Below are 20666 nucleotides of genomic sequence, written 5' to 3' on the forward strand. Positions count from 1 at the left end.
CTGCCCCCTGAACAAGGCAGTTAACCCCACTGTTCCCCGGTGGGCCGTCATTGTAAATAAGAATTTGTTCTTAACTGACTTGCCTCGTTAAATAAAGGTTAAAATATAATAATAAAATGTTTGTAACTAGCAAGGCCATTTAGACTCCAGTTGGGTGATTGCTGTTGTTTTCAGTGTAGCTGTTCCCATGATCCCATGCAGCAGCAGCTAGTTCCCATGATCCCATGCAGCAGCAGCTCTTAGGGTTATGATGTGTTATGGAGCCCAGGCTGAAATGGAGCTGGAGGCTGGAGAGAAGCAGCTAGTTCCCATGATCCCATGCAGCAGCAGCTAGTTCCCATGATCCCATGCAGCAGCAGCTAGTTCCCATGATCCCATGCAGCAGCAGCTAGTTCCCAGGTCATAATGGACCTCTTGTTCCTGTGGCTTTGGAGCACAAAGCTGCCTCAGGAATTCTGCCTTTTCACCCAGAATGTTGTTGCAACAGAAAACAGTCTCTGCTCTCTGGCCTAGAATGGTCTTCTACACCGTGCAGTAACATACTGCTGGGCTAGAGCTGGGCTAGAGCTGGGCTAGAGCTGGGGCTAGAACTGGGGCTGGGGCTAGAGCTGGGGCTAGAGCTGGGGCTAGAGCTGGGGCCAGAACTGGGGCTGGGGCAGGGCTAGAGCTGGGGCTAGAGCTGGGGCTAGAGCTGGGGCTAGATCTGGGGGTAGAGCTGAGCTAGAGCTGGGGCTAGAGCTGGGGCTAGAACTGGGGCTGGGGCAGGGCTAGAGCTGGGGCTAGAGCTGGGGCTAGAGCTGGGGCTAGATCTGGGGGTAGAGCTGGGGCTAGAGCTGGGGCTAGAGCAGGGGCTAGAGCTGGGGCTAGAGCTGGGGTAGAGCAGAGCTGGGGTAGAGCAGAGCGGGGGGAGAGCGGAGCTGGGGTAGAGCTGGGGCTAGAGCTGGGGCTAGAGCTGGGGCTAGAGCAGGGGGTAGAGCTGAGCTAGAGCTGGGCTAGAGCAGAGCTAGGCTAGAGCAGAGCTAGGCTAGAGCTGGGGCGTAGAGCAGAGCTGGGGCTAGAGCTAGAGCTGGGGCTAGAGCAGGGCTAGAGCTGGGGGTAGAGCTGGGGGTAGAGCTGGGGCTAGGGCTGGGCTAGAGCTGGGGTAGAGCAGGGGCGTAGAGCAGGGGGTAGAGCAGGGGGTAGAGCAGGGGATAGAGCTGGGGTAGGGAGGAGAAGGATGCAGGAGGAGAAAGGAGGAGGAGGAGAGGGATGAGGGGGAAAGGAGAGAGATGAAGAGGGGGAGGGAGGAGAAGGATGAAGGGGGGGAAAGAGAGGGATGAAGAGGGGAGGGAGGAGAAGGATGCAGGAGGAGAGGGATACAGGATGAGAAAGGAGGAGGAGGAGAGGGATGAAGGGGGGAGGGAGGAGGAGAGGGATGAAGGGGGAGGGAGGAGAAGGATGCAGGAGGAGAGGGATACAGGAGGAGAAAGGAGGAGGAGGGATACAGGAGGAGAAAGGAGGAGGAGGAGGAGAGGGATACAGGAGGAGAAAGGAGGAGGAGGAGGAGGGATACAGGAGGAGAAAGGAGGAGGAGGAGGAGGGATACAGGAGGAGAAAGGAGGAGGAGGAGAGGGATGAAGGGGGGAGGGAGGAGGAGAGGGATGAAGGGGGAGGGAGGAGAAGGATGCAGGAGGAGAGGGATACAGGAGGAGAAAGGAGGAGGAGGGATACAGGAGGAGAAAGGAGGAGGAGGAGGAGAGGGATACAGGAGGAGAAAGGAGGAGGAGGAGGAGGGATACAGGAGGAGAAAGGAGGAGGAGGAGGAGGGATACAGGAGGAGAAAGGAGGAGGAGGAGAGGGATACAGGAGGAGAAAGGAGGAGGAGGGGAGGCCCAGGTGGACCTCTAGTACTACACACTATGGACTTGTGGAGTTCTGAGATCTTTTCACAGGTGGAAGCAGTTTGACATTAGTTCAAACTCTCCTCTGATAGGCTGGGTGGAAGTAGTTTGACATTAGTTCAAACTCTCCTCTGATAGGCTGGGTGGAAGTAGTTAGAACTATTGAACTCTCCTCTGATAGGCTAGGTGGAAGTAGTTAGAACTATTGAACTTTCCTCTGATAGGCTGGGTGGAAGTAGTTAGAACTATTGAACTGTCCTCTGATAGGCTGGGTGGAAGTAGTTAGAACTATTGAACTGTCCTCTGATAGGCCAGGTGAGAGGAGTTAGAACTATTGAACTCTCCTCTGATAGGCTAGGTGGAAGTAGTTTGACATTAGTTCAAACTTTCCTCTGATAGGCCAGGTGGAAGCAGTTTGACATTAGTTCAAACTTTCCTCTGATAGGCTGGGTGGAAGTAGTTAGAACTATTGAACTCTCCTCTGATAGGCTGGGTGGAAGTAGTTAGAACTATTGAACTCTCCTCTGATAGGCTGGGTGGAAGTAGTTAGAACTATTGAACTTTCCTCTGATAGGCTAGGTGGAAGTTCCACCATATTGCCTAGACCCATTCAGTCATCTGGGATCTCCACTAGTGTCTAGGGGGGGATTTGGGATTGGGCTGCGGACAGAGATGAGAGGGCGAAGGGGAAGAGACGGTATCAAGGAAAGGGAAGTAGGAGATGGAATAGGGGGAATCAGAAAGGGAAGTAGGAGATGGAATAGGGGGAATCAGAAAGGGAAGTAGGAGATGGAATAGGGGGAATCAGAAAGGGAAGTAGGAGATGGAATAGGGGGAATCAGAAAGGGAAGTAGGAGATGGAATAGGGGGGAATCAGAAAGGGAAGTAGGAGATGGAATAGGGGGAATCAGAAAGGGAAGTAGGAGATGGAATAGGGGGAATCAGAAAGGGAAGTAGGAGATGGAATAGGGGGGAATCAGAAAGGGAAGTAGGAGATGGAATAGGGGGAATCAGAAAGGGAAGTAGGAGATGGAATAGGGGGAATCAGAAAGGGAAGTAGGAGATGGAATAGGGGGAATCAGAAAGGGAAGTAGGAGATGGAATAGGGGGGAATCAGAAAGGGAAGTAGGAGATGGAATAGGGGGGAATCAGAAAGGGAAGTAGGAGATGGAATAGGGGGAATCAGAAAGGGTAGTAGGAGATGGAATAGGGGGAATCAGAAAGGGAAGTAGGAGATGGAATAGGGGGAATCAGAAAGGGAAGTAGGAGATGGAATAAGGGGAATCAGAAAGGGAAGTAGGAGATGGAATAGGGGGAATCAGAAAGGGAAGTAGGAGATGGAATAAGGGGAATCAGAAAGGGAAGTAGGAGATGGAATAAGGGGGAATCAGAAAGGGAAGTAGGAGATGGAATAGGGGGAATCAGAAAGGGAAGTAGGAGATGGAATAGGGGGAATCAGAAAGGGAAGTAGGAGATGGAATAGGGGGAATCAGAAAGGGAAGTAGGAGATGGAATAGGGGGAATCAGAAAGGGAAGTAGGAGATGGAATAGGGGGAATCAGAAAGGGAAGTAGGAGATGGAATAGGGGGAATCAGAAAGGGAAGTAGGAGATGGAATAGGGGGAATCAGAAAGGGAAGTAGGAGATGGAATAGGGGGAATCAGAAAGGGAAGTAGGAGATGGAATAGGGGGAATGTTTTAGCCTGTCCCCTTTATGGGGCAATGAACAGGCTATTAACCTCCCTCTCCTCTTCCTCCCACCCTTCAGGTCAGGCATCTGGTTGGCTGGCCCTGCTTCCTGTCCGGTAAGGCCTGCCCCTGTGGAGGTACTAGCATGCAGTTCCTCTGTGTGTCCATGGGGTGGAGCTGCTGAGCCATGGATGACTTCACTCCCAATGATTTCACCTCCAGAACATATGGCACCAGCGGGCATGACAACAGACTGCTGTTTGGAGAAACCTCTGCACGGGTACGTGTGTGTGTGTGTGTGTGTGTGTGTGTGTGTAACCACTGACCCTCCCTCTAACCACTGATCAATAACAGTATATAACCCTAATGTCTCTCTAAACACTGATCAATAACAGTATATAACCCTAATGTCTCTCTAAACACTAATCAATAACAGTATATAACCCTAATGTCTCTCTAATCAATAACAGTATATAACCCTAATGTCTCTCTAATCAATAACAGTATATAACCCTAATGTCTCTCTAATCAATAACAGTATATAACCCTAATGTCTCTCTAATCAATAACAGTATATAACCCTAATGTCTCTCTAATCAATAACAGTATATAACCCTAATGTCTCTCTAATCAATAACAGTATATAACCCTAATGTCTCTCTAATCAATAACAGTATATAACCCTAATGTCCCACTGATCAATAACAGTATATAACCCTAATGTCTCTCTAATCAATAACAGTATATAACCCTAATGTCTCTCTGATCAATAACAGTATATAACCCTAATGTCTCTCTAATCAATAACAGTATATAACCCTAATGTCTCTCTGATCAATAACAGTATATAACCCTAATGTCTCTCTAACCACTGATCAATAACAGTATATAACCCTAATGTCTCTCTAATCAATAACAGTATATAACCCTAATGTCTCTCTAACCTCTAATCAATAACAGTATATAACCCTAATGTCTCTCTAACCTCTGATCAATAACAGTATATAACCCTAATGTCCCTCTAACCACTGATCAATAACAGTATATAACCCTAATGTCTCTCTAATCAATAACAGTATATAACCCTAATGTCTCTCTGATCAATAACAGTATATAACCCTAATGTCTCTCTAACCTCTAATCAATAACAGTATATAACCCTAATGTCTCTCTAACCTCTGATCAATAACAGTATATAACCCTAATGTCCCTCTAACCACTGATCAATAACAGTATATAACCCTAATGTCTCTCTGATCAATAACAGTATATAACCCTAATGTCTCTCTAATCAACAGTATATAACCCTAATGTCCCTCTAATCAATAACAGTATATAACCCTAATGTCTCTCTAATCAATAACAGTATATAACCCTAATGTCTCTCTGATCAATAACAGTATATAACCCTAATGTCTCTCTGATCAATAACAGTATATAACCCTAATGTCTCTCTGATCAATAACAGTATATAACCCTAATGTCTCTCTAATCAATAACAGTATATAACCCTAATGTCTCTCTGATCAATAACAGTATATAACCCTAATGTCTCTCTGATCAATAACAGTATATAACCCTAATGTCTCTCTGATCAATAACAGTATATAACCCTAATGTCTCTCTGATCAATAACAGTATATAACCCTAATGTCTCTCTGATCAATAACAGTATATAACCCTAATGTCTCTCTGATCAATAACAGTATATAACCCTAATGTCTCTCTAATCAATAACAGTATATAACCCTAATGTCTCTCTGATCAATAACAGTATATAACCCTAATGTCTCTCTGATCAATAACAGTATATAACCCTAATGTCTCTCTAATCAATAACAGTATATAACCCTAATGTCTCTCTAATCAATAACAGTATATAACCCTAATGTCTCTCTAATCAATAACAGTATATAACCCTAATGTCTCTCTAATCAATAACAGTATATAACCCTAATGTCTCTCTAATCAATAACAGTATATAACCCTAATGTCTCTCTAATCAATAACAGTATATAACCCTAATGTCTCTCTAATCAATAACAGTATATAACCCTAATGTCTCTCTAATCAATAACAGTATATAACCCTAATGTCCCTCTAATCAATAACAGTATATAACCCTAATGTCTCTCTAATCAATAACAGTATATAACCCTAATGTCTCTCTGATCAATAACAGTATATAACCCTAATGTCTCTCTGATCAATAACAGTATATAACCCTAATGTCTCTCTGATCAATAACAGTATATAACCCTAATGTCTCTCTAATCAATAACAGTATATAACCCTAATGTCCCTCTAATCAATAACAGTATATAACCCTAATGTCCCTCTAATCAATAACAGTATATAACCCTAATGTCCCTCTAATCAATAACAGTATATAACCCTAATGTCCCTCTAATCAATAACAGTATATAACCCTAATGTCTCTCTGATCAATAACAGTATATAACCCTAATGTCCCTCTAACCACTGATCAATAACAGTATATAACCCTAATGTCTCTCTAATCAATAACAGTATATAACCCTAATGTCTCTCTAATCAATAACAGTATATAACCCTAATGTCTCTCTAATCAATAACAGTATATAACCCTAATGTCTCTCTGATCAATAACAGTATATAACCCTAATGTCCCTCTAATCAATAACAGTATATAACCCTAATGTCCCTCTGATCAATAACAGTATATAACCCTAATGTCTCTCTAATCAATAACAGTATATAACCCTAATGTCTCTCTAATCAATAACAGTATATAACCCTAATGTCTCTCTAATCAATAACAGTATATAACCCTAATGTCTCTCTGATCAATAACAGTATATAACCCTAATGTCTCTCTAACCTCTAATCAATAACAGTATATAACCCTAATGTCTCTCTAATCAATAACAGTATATAACCCTAATGTCTCTCTAATCAATAACAGTATATAACCCTAATGTCTCTCTAATCAATAACAGTATATAACCCTAATGTCTCTCTAATCAATAACAGTATATAACCCTAATGTCCCTCTAATCAATAACAGTATATAACCCTAATGTCACTCTAACCACTAATCAATAACAGTATATAACCCTAATGTCTCTCTAATCAATAACAGTATATAACCCTAATGTCCCTCTAATCAATAACAGTATATAACCCTAATGTCTCTCTAACCTGTAATCAATAACAGTATATAACCCTAATGTCTCTCTGATCAATAACAGTATATAACCCTAATGTCTCTCTGATCAATAACAGTATAAAACCCTAATGTCCCTCTAACCTCTAATCAATAACAGTATATAACCCTAATGTCTCTCTGATCAATAACAGTATATAACCCTAATGTCCCTCTGATCAATAACAGTATATAACCCTAATGTCTCTCTAATCAATAACAGTATATAACCCTAATGTCTCTCTAATCAATAACAGTATATAACCCTAATGTCTCTCTAATCAATAACAGTATATAACCCTAATGTCTCTCTAATCAATAACAGTATATAACCCTAATGTCTCTCTAATCAATAACAGTATATAACCCTAATGTCTCTCTAATCAATAACAGTATATAACCCTAATGTCTCTCTAATCAATAACAGTATATAACCCTGTCTCTCTAATCAATAACAGTATATAACCCTAATGTCTCTCTAATCAATAACAGTATATAACCCTAATGTCTCTCTAATCAATAACAGTATATAACCCTAATGTCTCTCTAATCAATAACAGTATATAACCCTAATGTCTCTCTAATCAATAACAGTATATAACCCTAATGTCTCTCTAATCAATAACAGTATATAACCCTCTGATCAATAACAGTATATAACCCTAATGTCTCTCTAATCAATAACAGTATATAACCCTAATGTCTCTCTAATCAATAACAGTATATAACCCTAATGTCCCACTGATCAATAACAGTATATAACCCTAATGTCTCTCTAACCACTGATCAATAACAGTATATAACCCTAATGTCTCTCTAATCAATAACAGTATATAACCCTAATGTCTCTCTAATCAATAACAGTATATAACCCTAATGTCCCACTGATCAATAACAGTATATAACCCTAATGTCTCTCTAAACACTGATCAATAACAGTATATAACCCTAATGTCTCTCTAATCAATAACAGTATATAACCCTAATGTCTCTCTAATCAATAACAGTATATAACCCTAATGTCTCTCTAACCTCTAATCAATAACAGTATATAACCCTAATGTCTCTCTAACCACTGATCAATAACAGTATATAACCCTAATGTCTCTCTAATCAATAACAGTATATAACCCTAATGTCTCTCTAATCAATAACAGTATATAACCCTAATGGCCCTCTGATCAATAACAGTATATAACCCTAATGTCTCTCTGATCAATAACAGTATATAACCCTAATGTCTCTCTAATCAATAACAGTATATAACCCTAATGTCTCTCTAACCACTGATCAATAACAGTATATAACCCTAATGTCTCTCTAATCAATAACAGTATATAACCCTAATGGCCCTCTGATCAATAACAGTATATAACCCTAATGGCCCTCTGATCAATAACAGTATATAACCCTAATGTCTCTCTGATCAATAACAGTATATAACCCTAATGTCTCTCTAATCAATAACAGTATATAACCCTAATGTCTCTCTAACCAATAACAGTATATAACCCTAATGTCTCTCTAATCAATAACAGTATATAACCCTAATGTCCCTCTAATCAATAACAGTATATAACCCTAATGTCTCTCTGATCAATAACAGTATATAACCCTAATGTCTCTCTAATCAATAACAGTATATAACCCTAATGTCTCTCTGATCAATAACAGTATATAACCCTAATGTCCCTCTAATCAATAACAGTATATAACCCTAATGTCTCTCTAACCACTGATCAATAATAGTATATAACCCTAATGTCCCACTGATCAATAACAGTATATAACCCTAATGTCTCTCTAACCACTGATCAATAACAGTATATAACCCTAATGTCTCTCTGATCAATAACAGTATATAACCCTAATGTCTCTCTAATCAATAACAGTATATAACCCTAATGTCCCTCTAATCAATAACAGTATATAACCCTAATGTCTCTCTAACCTCTGATCAATAACAGTATATAACCCTAATGTCTCTCTAACCACTGATCAATAACAGTATATAACCCTAATGTCTCTCTGATCAATAACAGTATATAACCCTAATGTCTCTCTAATCAATAACAGTATATAACCCTAATGTCTCTCTAATCAATAACAGTATATAACCCTAATGTCCCTCTGATCAATAACAGTATATAACCCTAATGTCTCTCTAATCAATAACAGTATATAACCCTAATGTCTCTCTAATCAATAACAGTATATAACCCTAATGTCCCTCTAATCAATAACAGTATATAACCCTAATGTCTCTCTAATCAATAACAGTATATAACCCTAATGTCCCACTGATCAATAACAGTATATAACCCTAATGTCCCTCTAATCAATAACAGTATATAACCCTAATGTCTCTCTAATCAATAACAGTATATAACCCTAATGTCTCTCTAATCAATAACAGTATATAACCCTAATGTCTCTCTAACCACTGATCAATAACAGTATATAACCCTAATGTCTCTCTGATCAATAACAGTATATAACCCTAATGTCTCTCTAATCAGTAACAGTATATAACCCTAATGTCTCTCTAATCAATAACAGTATATAACCCTAATGTCCCTCTAATCAATAACAGTATATAACCCTAATGTCTCTCTAATCAATAACAGTATATAACCCTAATGTCTCTCTAACCACTGATCAATAACAGTATATAACCCTAATGTCTCTCTGATCAATAACAGTATATAACCCTAATGTCTCTCTAATCAATAACAGTAAAAAACCCTAATGTCTCTCTAATCAATAACAGTATATAACCCTAATGTCTCTCTGATCAATAACAGTATATAACCCTAATGTCTCTCTAATCAATAACAGTATATAACCCTAATGTCTCTCTAATCAATAACAGTATATAACCCTAATGTCTCTCTAATCAATAACAGTATATAACCCTAATGTCTCTCTAACCACTGATCAATAACAGTATATAACCCTAATGTCTCTCTGATCAATAACAGTATATAACCCTAATGTCTCTCTAAACACTGATCAATAACAGTATATAACCCTAATGTCTCTCTAATCAATAACAGTATATAACCCTAATGTCCCACTGATCAATAACAGTATATAACCCTAATGTCTCTCTAATCAATAACAGTATATAACCCTAATGTCTCTCTAATCAATAACAGTATATAACCCTAATGTCCCTCTAATCAATAACAGTATATAACCCTAATGTCTCTCTAATCAATAACAGTATATAACCCTAATGTCCCTCTAATCAATAACAGTATATAACCCTAATGTCTCTCTAATCAATAACAGTATATAACCCTAATGTCCCTCTAATCAATAACAGTATATAACCCTAATGTCTCTCTAATCAATAACAGTATATAACCCTAATGTCCCACTGATCAATAACAGTATATAACCCTAATGTCTCTCTGATCAATAACAGTATATAACCCTAATGTCTCTCTAATCAATAACAGTATAAAACCCTAATGTCCCTCTAACCTCTAATCAATAACAGTATATAACCCTAATGTCCCACTGATCAATAACAGTATATAACCCTAATGTCTCTCTGATCAATAACAGTATATAACCCTAATGTCTCTCTGATCAATAACAGTATATAACCCTAATGTCCCTCTAATCAATAACAGTATATAACCCTAATGTCTCTCTAACCTCTAATCAATAACAGTATATAACCCTAATGTCTCTCTAACCTCTAATCAATAACAGTATATAACCCTAATGTCTCTCTAATCAATAACAGTATATAACCCTAATGTCTCTCTGATCAATAACAGTATATAACCCTAATGTCCCACTAATCAATAACAGTATATAACCCTAATGTCTCTCTAATCAATAACAGTATATAACCCTAATGTCCCACTAATCAATAACAGTATATAACCCTAATGTCTCTCTGATCAATAACAGTATATAACCCTAATGTCCCACTGATCAATAACAGTATATAACCCTAATGTCCCTCTAATCAATAACAGTATATAACCCTAATGTCTCTCTAACCACTGATCAATAACAGTATATAACCCTAATGTCTCTCTAATCAATAACAGTATATAACCCTAATGTCTCTCTAATCAATAACAGTATATAACCCTAATGTCCCTCTAATCAATAACAGTATATAACCCTAATGTCCCTCTAATCAATAACAGTATATAACCCTAATGTCCCTCTAACCTCTAATCAATAACAGTATATAACCCTAATGTCTCTCTGATCAATAACAGTATATAACACTAATGTCTCTCTAATCAATAACAGTATATAACCCTAATGTCTCTCTAATCAATAACAGTATATAACCCTAATGTCACTCTAATCAATAACAGTATATAACCCTAATGTCTCTCTAATCAATAACAGTATATAACCCTAATGTCTCTCTAACCACTGATCAATAACAGTATATAACCCTAATGTCTCTCTAATCAATAACAGTATATAACCCTAATGTCCCACTGATCAATAACAGTATATAACCCTAATGTCTCTCTAATCAATAACAGTATATAACCCTAATGTCTCTCTAATCAATAACAGTATATAACCCTAATGTCTCTCTAATCAATAACAGTATATAACCCTAATGTCTCTCTAATCAATAACAGTATATAACCCTAATGTCCCTCTAACCTCTAATCAATAACAGTATATAACCCTAATGTCTCTCTAATCAATAACAGTATATAACCCTAATGTCCCTCTAATCAATAACAGTATATAACCCTAATGTCTCTCTAATCAATAACAGTATATAACCCTAATGTCCCTCTAATCAATAACAGTATATAACCCTAATGTCCCTCTAACCACTGATCAATAACAGTATATAACCCTAATGTCTCTCTAATCAATAACAGTATATAACCCTAATGTCTCTCTAATCAATAACAGTATATAACCCTAATGTCTCTCTAATCAATAACAGTATATAACCCTAATGTCTCTCTAACCTCTAATCAATAACAGTATATAACCCTAATGTCTCTCTAATCAATAACAGTATATAACCCTAATGTCTCTCTAATCAATAACAGTATATAACCCTAATGTCCCTCTAATCAATAACAGTATATAACCCTAATGTCTCTCTAATCAATAACAGTATATAACCCTAATGTCCCTCTAATCAATAACAGTATATAACCCTAATGTCCCTCTAACCACTGATCAATAACAGTATATAACCCTAATGTCTCTCTAATCAATAACAGTATATAACCCTAATGTCTCTCTAATCAATAACAGTATATAACCCTAATGTCTCTCTGATCAATAACAGTATATAACCCTAATGTCTCTCTAACCTCTAATCAATAACAGTATATAACCCTAATGTCTCTCTAATCAATAACAGTATATAACCCTAATGTCTCTCTGATCAATAACAGTATATAACCCTAATGTCCCTCTAATCAATAACAGTATATATAAAAGGATTTGATCCCTGCTGATTTTGTGCGTTTGTCCACTGATAAAGAAAGGATCAGTCTATAATGTTTATTTGAACAGTGAGAGACAGAACAACAACAACAAAAATCCAGAAAAACGCATGTCAGAAATGTTATAAATTGATTTGCATTTTAATGATGGAAATAAGTATTTGACCCCCCCCCCCCTCTCAATCAGAAAGATTTCTGGCTCCCAGGGGTCTTTTATACAGGTAACGAGCTGAGATTAGGAGCACATTCTTAAAGGGAGTCTGATAAACGAACCAGTCTACAGTCTATATCATAACCAGATAATACAGTATCTAGTCTGATAAATTAACCAGTCTATATCATAACCAGATAACATACAGTATCTAGTCTGATAAATGAACCAGTCTATATCATAACCAGATAACATACAGTATCTAGTCTGATAAATGAACCAGTCTACAGTCTATATCATAACCAGATAATACAGTATCTAGTCTGATAAATGAACCAGTCTACAGTCTATATCATAACCAGATAATACAGTATCTAGTCTGATAAATGAACCAGTCTATATCATAACCAGATAATACAGTATCTAGTCTGATAAATGAACCAGTCTATATCATAGCCAGATAACATACAGTATCTAGTCTGATAAATGAACCAGTCTATATCATAACCAGATAATACAGTATCTAGTCTGATAAATGAACCAGTCTACAGTCTATATCATAACCAGATAACATACAGTATCTAGTCTGATAAATGAACCAGTCTACAGTCTATATCATAACCAGATAACATACAGTATCTAGTCTGATAAATGAACCAGTCTACAGTCTATATCATAACCAGATAATACAGTATCTAGTCTGATAAATGAACCAGTCTATATCATAACCAGATAACATACAGTATCTAGTCTGATAAATGAACCAGTCTATATCATAACCAGATAACATACAGTATCTAGTCTGATAAATGAACCAGTCAACATACAGTATCTAGTCTGATAAATGAACCCAGTCTATATCATAACCAGATAATACAGTATCTAGTCTGATAAATGAACCAGTCTATATCATAACCAGATAACATACAGTATCTAGTCTGATAAATGAACCAGTCTATATCATAGCCAGATAACATACAGTATCTAGTCTGATAAATGAACCAGTCAACATACAGTATCTAGTCTGATAAATGAACCAGTCTACAGTCTATATCATAACCAGATAATACAGTATCTAGTCTGATAAATGAACCAGTCTATATCATAACCAGATAACATACAGTATCTAGTCTGATAAATGAACCAGTCTACAGTCTATATCATAACCAGATAACATACAGTATCTAGTCTGATAAATGAACCAGTCTACAGTCTATATCATAACCAGATAACATACAGTATCTAGTCTGATAAATGAACCAGTCTACAGTCTATATCATAACCAGATAATACAGTATCTAGTCTGATAAATGAACCAGTCTATATCATAACCAGATAACATACAGTATCTAGTCTGATAAATGAACCAGTCTATATCATAACCAGATAATACAGTATCTAGTCTGATAAATGAACCAGTCTACAGTCTATATCATAACCAGATAACATACAGTAACTAGTCTGATAAATGAACCAGTCTACAGTCTATATCATAACCAGATAACATACAGTATCTAGTCTGATAAATGAACCAGTCTACAGTCTATATCATAACCAGATAATACAGTATCTAGTCTGATAAATGAACCAGTCTACAGTCTATATCATAACCAGATAATACAGTATCTAGTCTGATAAATGAACCAGTCTACAGTCTATATCATAACCAGATAACATACAGTATCTAGTCTGATAAACGAACCAGTCTACAGTCTATATCATAACCAGATAACATACAGTATCTAGTCTGATAAATGAACCAGTCTACAGTCTATATCATAACCAGATAATACAGTATCTAGTCTGATAAATGAACTAGTCTACAGTCTATATCATAACCAGATAACATACAGTATCTAGTCTGATAAATGAACCAGTCTATATCATAACCAGATAATACAGTATCTAGTCTGATAAATGAACCAGTCTACAGTCTATATCATAACCAGATAATACAGTATCTAGTCTGATAAATGAACCAGTCTATATCATAACCAGATAACATACAGTATCTAGTCTGATAAATGAACCAGTCTACAGTCTATATCATAACCAGATAACATACAGTATCTAGTCTGATAAATGAACCAGTCTACAGTCTATATCATAACCAGATAACATACAGTATCTAGTCTGATAAATGAACCAGTCTATATCATAACCAGATAACATACAGTATCTAGTCTGATAAATGAACCAGTCTATATCATAACCAGATAACATACAGTATCTAGTCTGATAAATGAACCAGTCTATATCATAACCAGATAACATACAGTATCTAGTCTGATAAATGAACCAGTCTATATCATAGCCAGATAACATACAGTATCTAGTCTGATAAATGAACCAGTCTACAGTCTATATCATAACCAGATAACATACAGTATCTAGTCTGATAAATGAACCAGTCTACAGTCTATATCATAACCAGATAACATACAGTATCTAGTCTGATAAATGAACCAGTCTACAGTCTATATCATAACCAGATAACATACAGTATCTAGTCTGATAAATGAACCAGTCTACAGTCTATATCATAACCAGATAACATACAGTATCTAGTCTGATAAATGAACCAGTCTATATCATAACCAGATAACATACAGTATCTAGTCTGATAAATGAACCAGTCTATATCATAGCCAGATAACATACAGTATCTAGTCTGATAAATGAACCAGTCTATATCATAACCAGATAACATACAGTAACTAGTCTGATAAATGAACCAGTCTATATCATAACCAGATAACATACAGTATCTAGTCTGATAAATGAACCAGTCTACAGTCTATATCATAACCAGATAACATACAGTATCTAGTCTGATAAATGAACCACTACAGTCTATATCATAACCAGATAACATACAGTATCTAGTCTGATAAATGAACCAGTCTACAGTCTATATCATAACCAGATAACATACAGTATCTAGTCTGATAAATGAACCAGTCTATATCATAACCAGATAACATACAGTATCTAGTCTGATAAATGAACCAGTCTATATCATAACCAGATAATACAGTATCTAGTCTGATAAATGAACCAGTCTATATCATAACCAGATAATACAGTATCTAGTCTGATAAATTAACCAGTCTATATCATAGATATATCATATATTTAACCTAAAACCAATAATGTTTATTAAATATATTCTAGACTTTTCTAAATGTAGATGCTCCAATCAGCTGCTTGTATGTGTGGAGGCCTGGAGATGCTAAACGGGTTGATTACCGGTCAGTTACCGTGAGACCGGCTGCCTTGACCCCCACCGCCCCATCTGGGCCCATACTGGGAATCTCCGGCCCGTACTGGGAACCTCCGGCCCGTACTGGGAACCTCCGGCCCGTACTGGGAACCTCCGGCCCGTACTGGGAACCTCCGGCCCGTACTGGGAACCTCCGGCCCGTACTGGGCACCTCCGGCCCGTACTGGGAACCTCCGGCCCGTACTGGGAACCTCCGGCCCGTACTGGGAATCTCCGGCCCGTACTGGGAACCTCCAGCCCGTACTGTCCAGCAGTCTTGACCCCCACAGCATCTGTGTTATTGGCTTGTCTCATGTAATGTCCTCTTGTCCTCGCAGGACAGAGCCATCAACCTGGCGTTTGGAGGACTGACATCCCTGCTGGTTGTCGTAAGTACCCCCTAACCACTAGACTACCTGCCCCCCCCTCTAACCACTAGACTACCTGCCCCCTTAACCACTAGGCTACCTGCCCCCCTAACCACTAGGCTACCTGCCCCCCTAACCACTAGACTACCTGCCCCCTAACCACTAGACCTGCCCCCCTCTAACCACTAGACTACCTGCCCCCCTCTAGTCCACTAGACCCCTGGACTGTTTCTCGTGTTGGTTGAGAGGGGGGCAGGTAGTCTAGTGGTTAGAGGGGGGGCAGGTAGTCTAGTGGTTAGAGGGGGGCAGGTAGTCTAGTGGTTGGGGGGGGCAGGTAGTCTAGTGGTTAGAGGGGGGGCAGGTAGTCTAGTGGTTAGAGGGGGGGCAGGTAGTCTAGTGGTTAGAGGGGGGGCAGGTAGTCTAGTGGTTAGGGGGGGCAGGTAGTCTAGTGGTTAGAGGGGGGCAGGTAGTCTAGTGGTTAGAGGGGGGGGCAGGTAGTCTAGTGGTTAGAGGGGGGGCAGGTAGTCTAGTGGTTAGAGGGGGGGCAGGTAGTCTAGTGGTTAGAGGGGGGGGCAGGTAGTCTAGTGGTTAGAGGGGGGGCAGGTAGTCTAGTGGTTAGGGGGGGGCAGGTAGTCTAGTGGTTAGAGGGGGGGCAGGTAGTCTAGTGGTTAGAGGGGGGCAGGTAGTCTAGTGGTTAGAGGGGGGGGCAGGTAGTCTAGTGGTTAGAGGGGGGGCAGGTAGTCTAGTGGTTAGAGGGGGGCAGGTAGTCTAGTGGTTAGAGGGGGGGCAGGTAGTCTAGTGGTTAGAGGGGGGCAGGTAGTCTAGTGGTTAGAGGGGGGGCAGGTAGTCTAGTGGTTAGAGGGGGGGGCAGGTAGTCTAGTGGTTAGAGGGGGGGCAGGTAGTCTAGTGGTTAGAGGGGGGGCAGGTAGTCTAGTGGTTAGAGGGGGGGCAGGTAGTCTAGTGGTTAGAGGGGGGGGCAGGTAGTCTAGTGGTTAGAGGGGGGCAGGTAGTCTAGTGGTTAGAGGGGGGGCAGGTAGTCTAGTGGTTAGAGGGGGGGCAGGTAGTCTAGTGGTTAGAGGGGGGGCAGGTAGTCTAGTGGTTAGAGGGGGGGGCAGGTAGTCTAGTGGTTAGAGGGGGGGCAGGTAGTCTAGTGGTTAGAGGGGGGGGCAGGTAGTCTAGTGGTTAGAGGGGGGGCAGGTAGTCTAGTGGTTAGAGGGGGGGCAGGTAGTCTAGTGGTTAGAGGGGGGCAGGTAGTCTAGTGGTTAGAGGGGGGGGCAGGTAGTCTAGTGGTTAGAGGGGGGCAGGTAGTCTAGTGGTTAGAGGGGGGGCAGGTAGTCTAGTGGTTAGAGGGGGGGGGCAGGTAGTCTAGTGGTTAGAGGGGGGGCAGGTAGTCTAGTGGTTAGAGGGGGGGGCAGGTAGTCTAGTGGTTAGAGGGGGGGGCAGGTAGTCTAGTGGTTAGAGGGGGGGCAGGTAGTCTAGTGGTTAGAGGGGGGGCAGGTAGTCTAGTGGTTAGAGGGGGGGGCAGGTAGTCTAGTGGTTAGAGGGGGGGGGCAGGTAGTCTAGTGGTTAGAGGGGGGGGGCAGGTAGTCTAGTGGTTAGAGGGGGGGGGCAGGTAGTCTAGTGGTTAGAGGGGGGGCAGGTAGTCTAGTGGTTAGAGGGGGGGGGCAGGTAGTCTAGTGGTTAGAGGGGGGGGCAGGTAGTCTAGTGGTTAGAGGGGGGGCAGGTAGTCTAGTGGTTAGAGGGGGGGGCAGGTAGTCTAGTGGTTAGAGGGGGGGGGCAGGTAGTCTAGTGGTTAGAGGGGGGGGGCAGGTAGTCTAGTGGTTAGAGGGGGGGCAGGTAGTCTAGTGGTTAGAGGGGGGGGCAGGTAGTCTAGTGGTTAGAGGGGGGGCAGGTAGTCTAGTGGTTAGAGGGGGGGGGCAGGTAGTCTAGTGGTTAGAGGGGGGGCAGGTAGTCTAGTGGTTAGAGGGGGGCAGGTAGTCTAGTGGTTAGAGGGGGGGCAGGTAGTCTAGTGGTTAGAGGGGGGGCAGGTAGTCTAGTGGTTAGAGGGGGGGCAGGTAGTCTAGTGGTTAGAGGGGGGGGGGCAGGTAGTCTAGTGGTTAGAGGGGGGGGCAGGTAGTCTAGTGGTTAGAGGGGGGGCAGGTAGTCTAGTGGTTAGAGGGGGGGCAGGTAGTCTAGTGGTTAGAGGGGGGGGCAGGTAGTCTAGTGGTTAGAGGGGGGCAGGTAGTCTAGTGGTTAGAGGGGGGGCAGGTAGTCTAGTGGTTAGAGGGGGGGGGGCAGGTAGTCTAGTGGTTAGAGGGGGGGCAGGTAGTCTAGTGGTTAGAGGGGGGGCAGGTAGTCTAGTGGTTAGAGGGGGGGGCAGGTAGTCTAGTGGTTAGAGGGGGGGGCAGGTAGTCTAGTGGTTAGGGGGGGGGCAGGTAGTCTAGTGGTTAGAGGGGGGGGCAGGTAGTCTAGTGGTTAGAGGGGGGGGCAGGTAGTCTAGTGGTTAGAGGGGGGGCAGGTAGTCTAGTGGTTAGAGGGGGGGGCAGGTAGTCTAGTGGTTAGAGGGGGGCAGGTAGTCTAGTGGTTAGAGGGGGGGGCAGGTAGTCTAGTGGTTAGAGGGGGGGCAGGTAGTCTAGTGGTTAGAGGGGGGGCAGGTAGTCTAGTGGTTAGAGGGGGGCAGGTAGTCTAGTGGTTAGAGGGGGGGGGCAGGTAGTCTAGTGGTTAGAGGGGGGGCAGGTAGTCTAGTGGTTAGAGGGGGGGGCAGGTAGTCTAGTGGTTAGAGGGGGGGGGCAGGTAGTCTAGTGGTTAGAGGGGGGGGCAGGTAGTCTAGTGGTTAGAGGGGGGCAGGTAGTCTAGTGGTTAGAGGGGGGCAGGTAGTCTAGTGGTTAGAGGGGGGGGCAGGTAGTCTAGTGGTTAGAGGGGGGGCAGGTAGTCTAGTGGTTAGAGGGGGGGCAGGTAGTCTAGTGGTTAGAGGGGGGCAGGTAGTCTAGTGGTTAGGGGGGGGCAGGTAGTCTAGTGGTTAGAGGGGGGGCAGGTAGTCTAGTGGTTAGAGGGGGGGGGCAGGTAGTCTAGTGGTTAGAGGGGGGGCAGGTAGTCTAGTGGTTAGAGGGGGGGCAGGTAGTCTAGTGGTTAGAGGGGGGCAGGTAGTCTAGTGGTTAGAGGGGGGCAGGTAGTCTAGTGGTTAGAGGGGGGGCAGGTAGTCTAGTGGTTAGAGGGGGGGCAGGTAGTCTAGTGGTTAGAGGGGGGGGCAGGTAGTCTAGTGGTTAGAGGGGGGGCAGGTAGTCTAGTGGTTAGAGGGGGGCAGGTAGTCTAGTGGTTAGAGGGGGGCAGGTAGTCTAGTGGTTAGAGGGGGGGCAGGTAGTCTAGTGGTTAGAGGGGGGGGCAGGTAGTCTAGTGGTTAGAGGGGGGCAGGTAGTCTAGTGGTTAGAGGGGGAGGCAGGTAGTCTAGTGGTTAGAGGGGGGCAGGTAGTCTAGTGGTTAGAGGGGGGGCAGGTAGTCTAGTGGTTAGAGGGGGGGCAGGTAGTCTAGTGGTTAGAGGGGGGGCAGGTAGTCTAGTGGTTAGAGGGGGGGCAGGTAGTCTAGTGGTTAGAGGGGGGGCAGGTAGTCTAGTGGTTAGAGGGGGGGCAGGTAGTCTAGTGGTTAGAGGGGGGCAGGTAGTCTAGTGGTTAGAGGGGGGGCAGGTAGTCTAGTGGTTAGAGGGGGGGCAGGTAGTCTAGTGGTTAGAGGGGGGGGCAGGTAGTCTAGTGGTTAGAGGGGGGGCAGGTAGTCTAGTGGTTAGAGGGGGGGCAGGTAGTCTAGTGGTTAGAGGGGGGCAGGTAGTCTAGTGGTTAGAGGGGGGGCAGGTAGTCTAGTGGTTAGAGGGGGGGGCAGGTAGTCTAGTGGTTAGAGGGGGGCAGGTAGTCTAGTGGTTAGAGGGGGGGCAGGTAGTCTAGTGGTTAGAGGGGGGGCAGGTAGTCTAGTGGTTAGAGGGGGGGCAGGTAGTCTAGTGGTTAGAGGGGGGGCAGGTAGTCTAGTGGTTAGAGGGGGGGGCAGGTAGTCTAGTGGTTAGAGGGGGGGCAGGTAGTCTAGTGGTTAGAGGGGGGGCAGGTAGTCTAGTGGTTAGAGGGGGGGGGCAGGTAGTCTAGTGGTTAGAGGGGGGGGCAGGTAGTCTAGTGGTTAGAGGGGGGGCAGGTAGTCTAGTGGTTAGAGGGGGGGCAGGTAGTCTAGTGGTTAGAGGGGGGGGGGCAGGTAGTCTAGTGGTTAGAGGGGGGGCAGGTAGTCTAGTGGTTAGAGGGGGGGCAGGTAGTCTAGTGGTTAGAGGGGGGGGCAGGTAGTCTAGTGGTTAGAGGGGGGGGCAGGTAGTCTAGTGGTTAGAGGGGGGGGCAGGTAGTCTAGTGGTTAGAGGGGGGGCAGGTAGTCTAGTGGTTAGAGGGGGGGCAGGTAGTCTAGTGGTTAGAGGGGGGGCAGGTAGTCTAGTGGTTAGAGGGGGGGCAGGTAGTCTAGTGGTTAGAGGGGGGCAGGTAGTCTAGTGGTTAGGGGGGGCAGGTAGTCTAGTGGTTAGAGGGGGGCAGGTAGTCTAGTGGTTAGAGGGGGGGCAGGTAGTCTAGTGGTTAGAGGGGGGGGGGCAGGTAGTCTAGTGGTTAGAGGGGGGGCAGGTAGTCTAGTGGTTAGAGGGGGGGCAGGTAGTCTAGTGGTTAGAGGGGGGGCAGGTAG

General features: G+C 42.6%; 1 protein-coding gene across 1 annotated transcript in view; it reads left to right on the forward strand.

The window, feature by feature from the left end:
- The window catches only part of LOC123733101 (transmembrane protein 243), a 28595-nt gene that overhangs the window by 2232 nt on the left and 5697 nt on the right, over positions 1 to 20666 (forward strand). The window contains exons 2-3 of the mRNA XM_045712456.1: positions 3648 to 3848; positions 15966 to 16016. Of these exons, the coding sequence (XP_045568412.1) occupies positions 3756 to 3848; positions 15966 to 16016 (144 nt within the window). The 5' untranslated portion in view covers positions 3648 to 3755. The remainder of the gene's footprint in view (positions 1 to 3647; positions 3849 to 15965; positions 16017 to 20666) is intronic.

Source organism: Salmo salar, unplaced genomic scaffold (genome assembly GCF_905237065.1).
Source record: "Salmo salar unplaced genomic scaffold, Ssal_v3.1, whole genome shotgun sequence".
NCBI classification, from domain to species: Eukaryota; Metazoa; Chordata; class Actinopteri; order Salmoniformes; family Salmonidae; genus Salmo; species Salmo salar.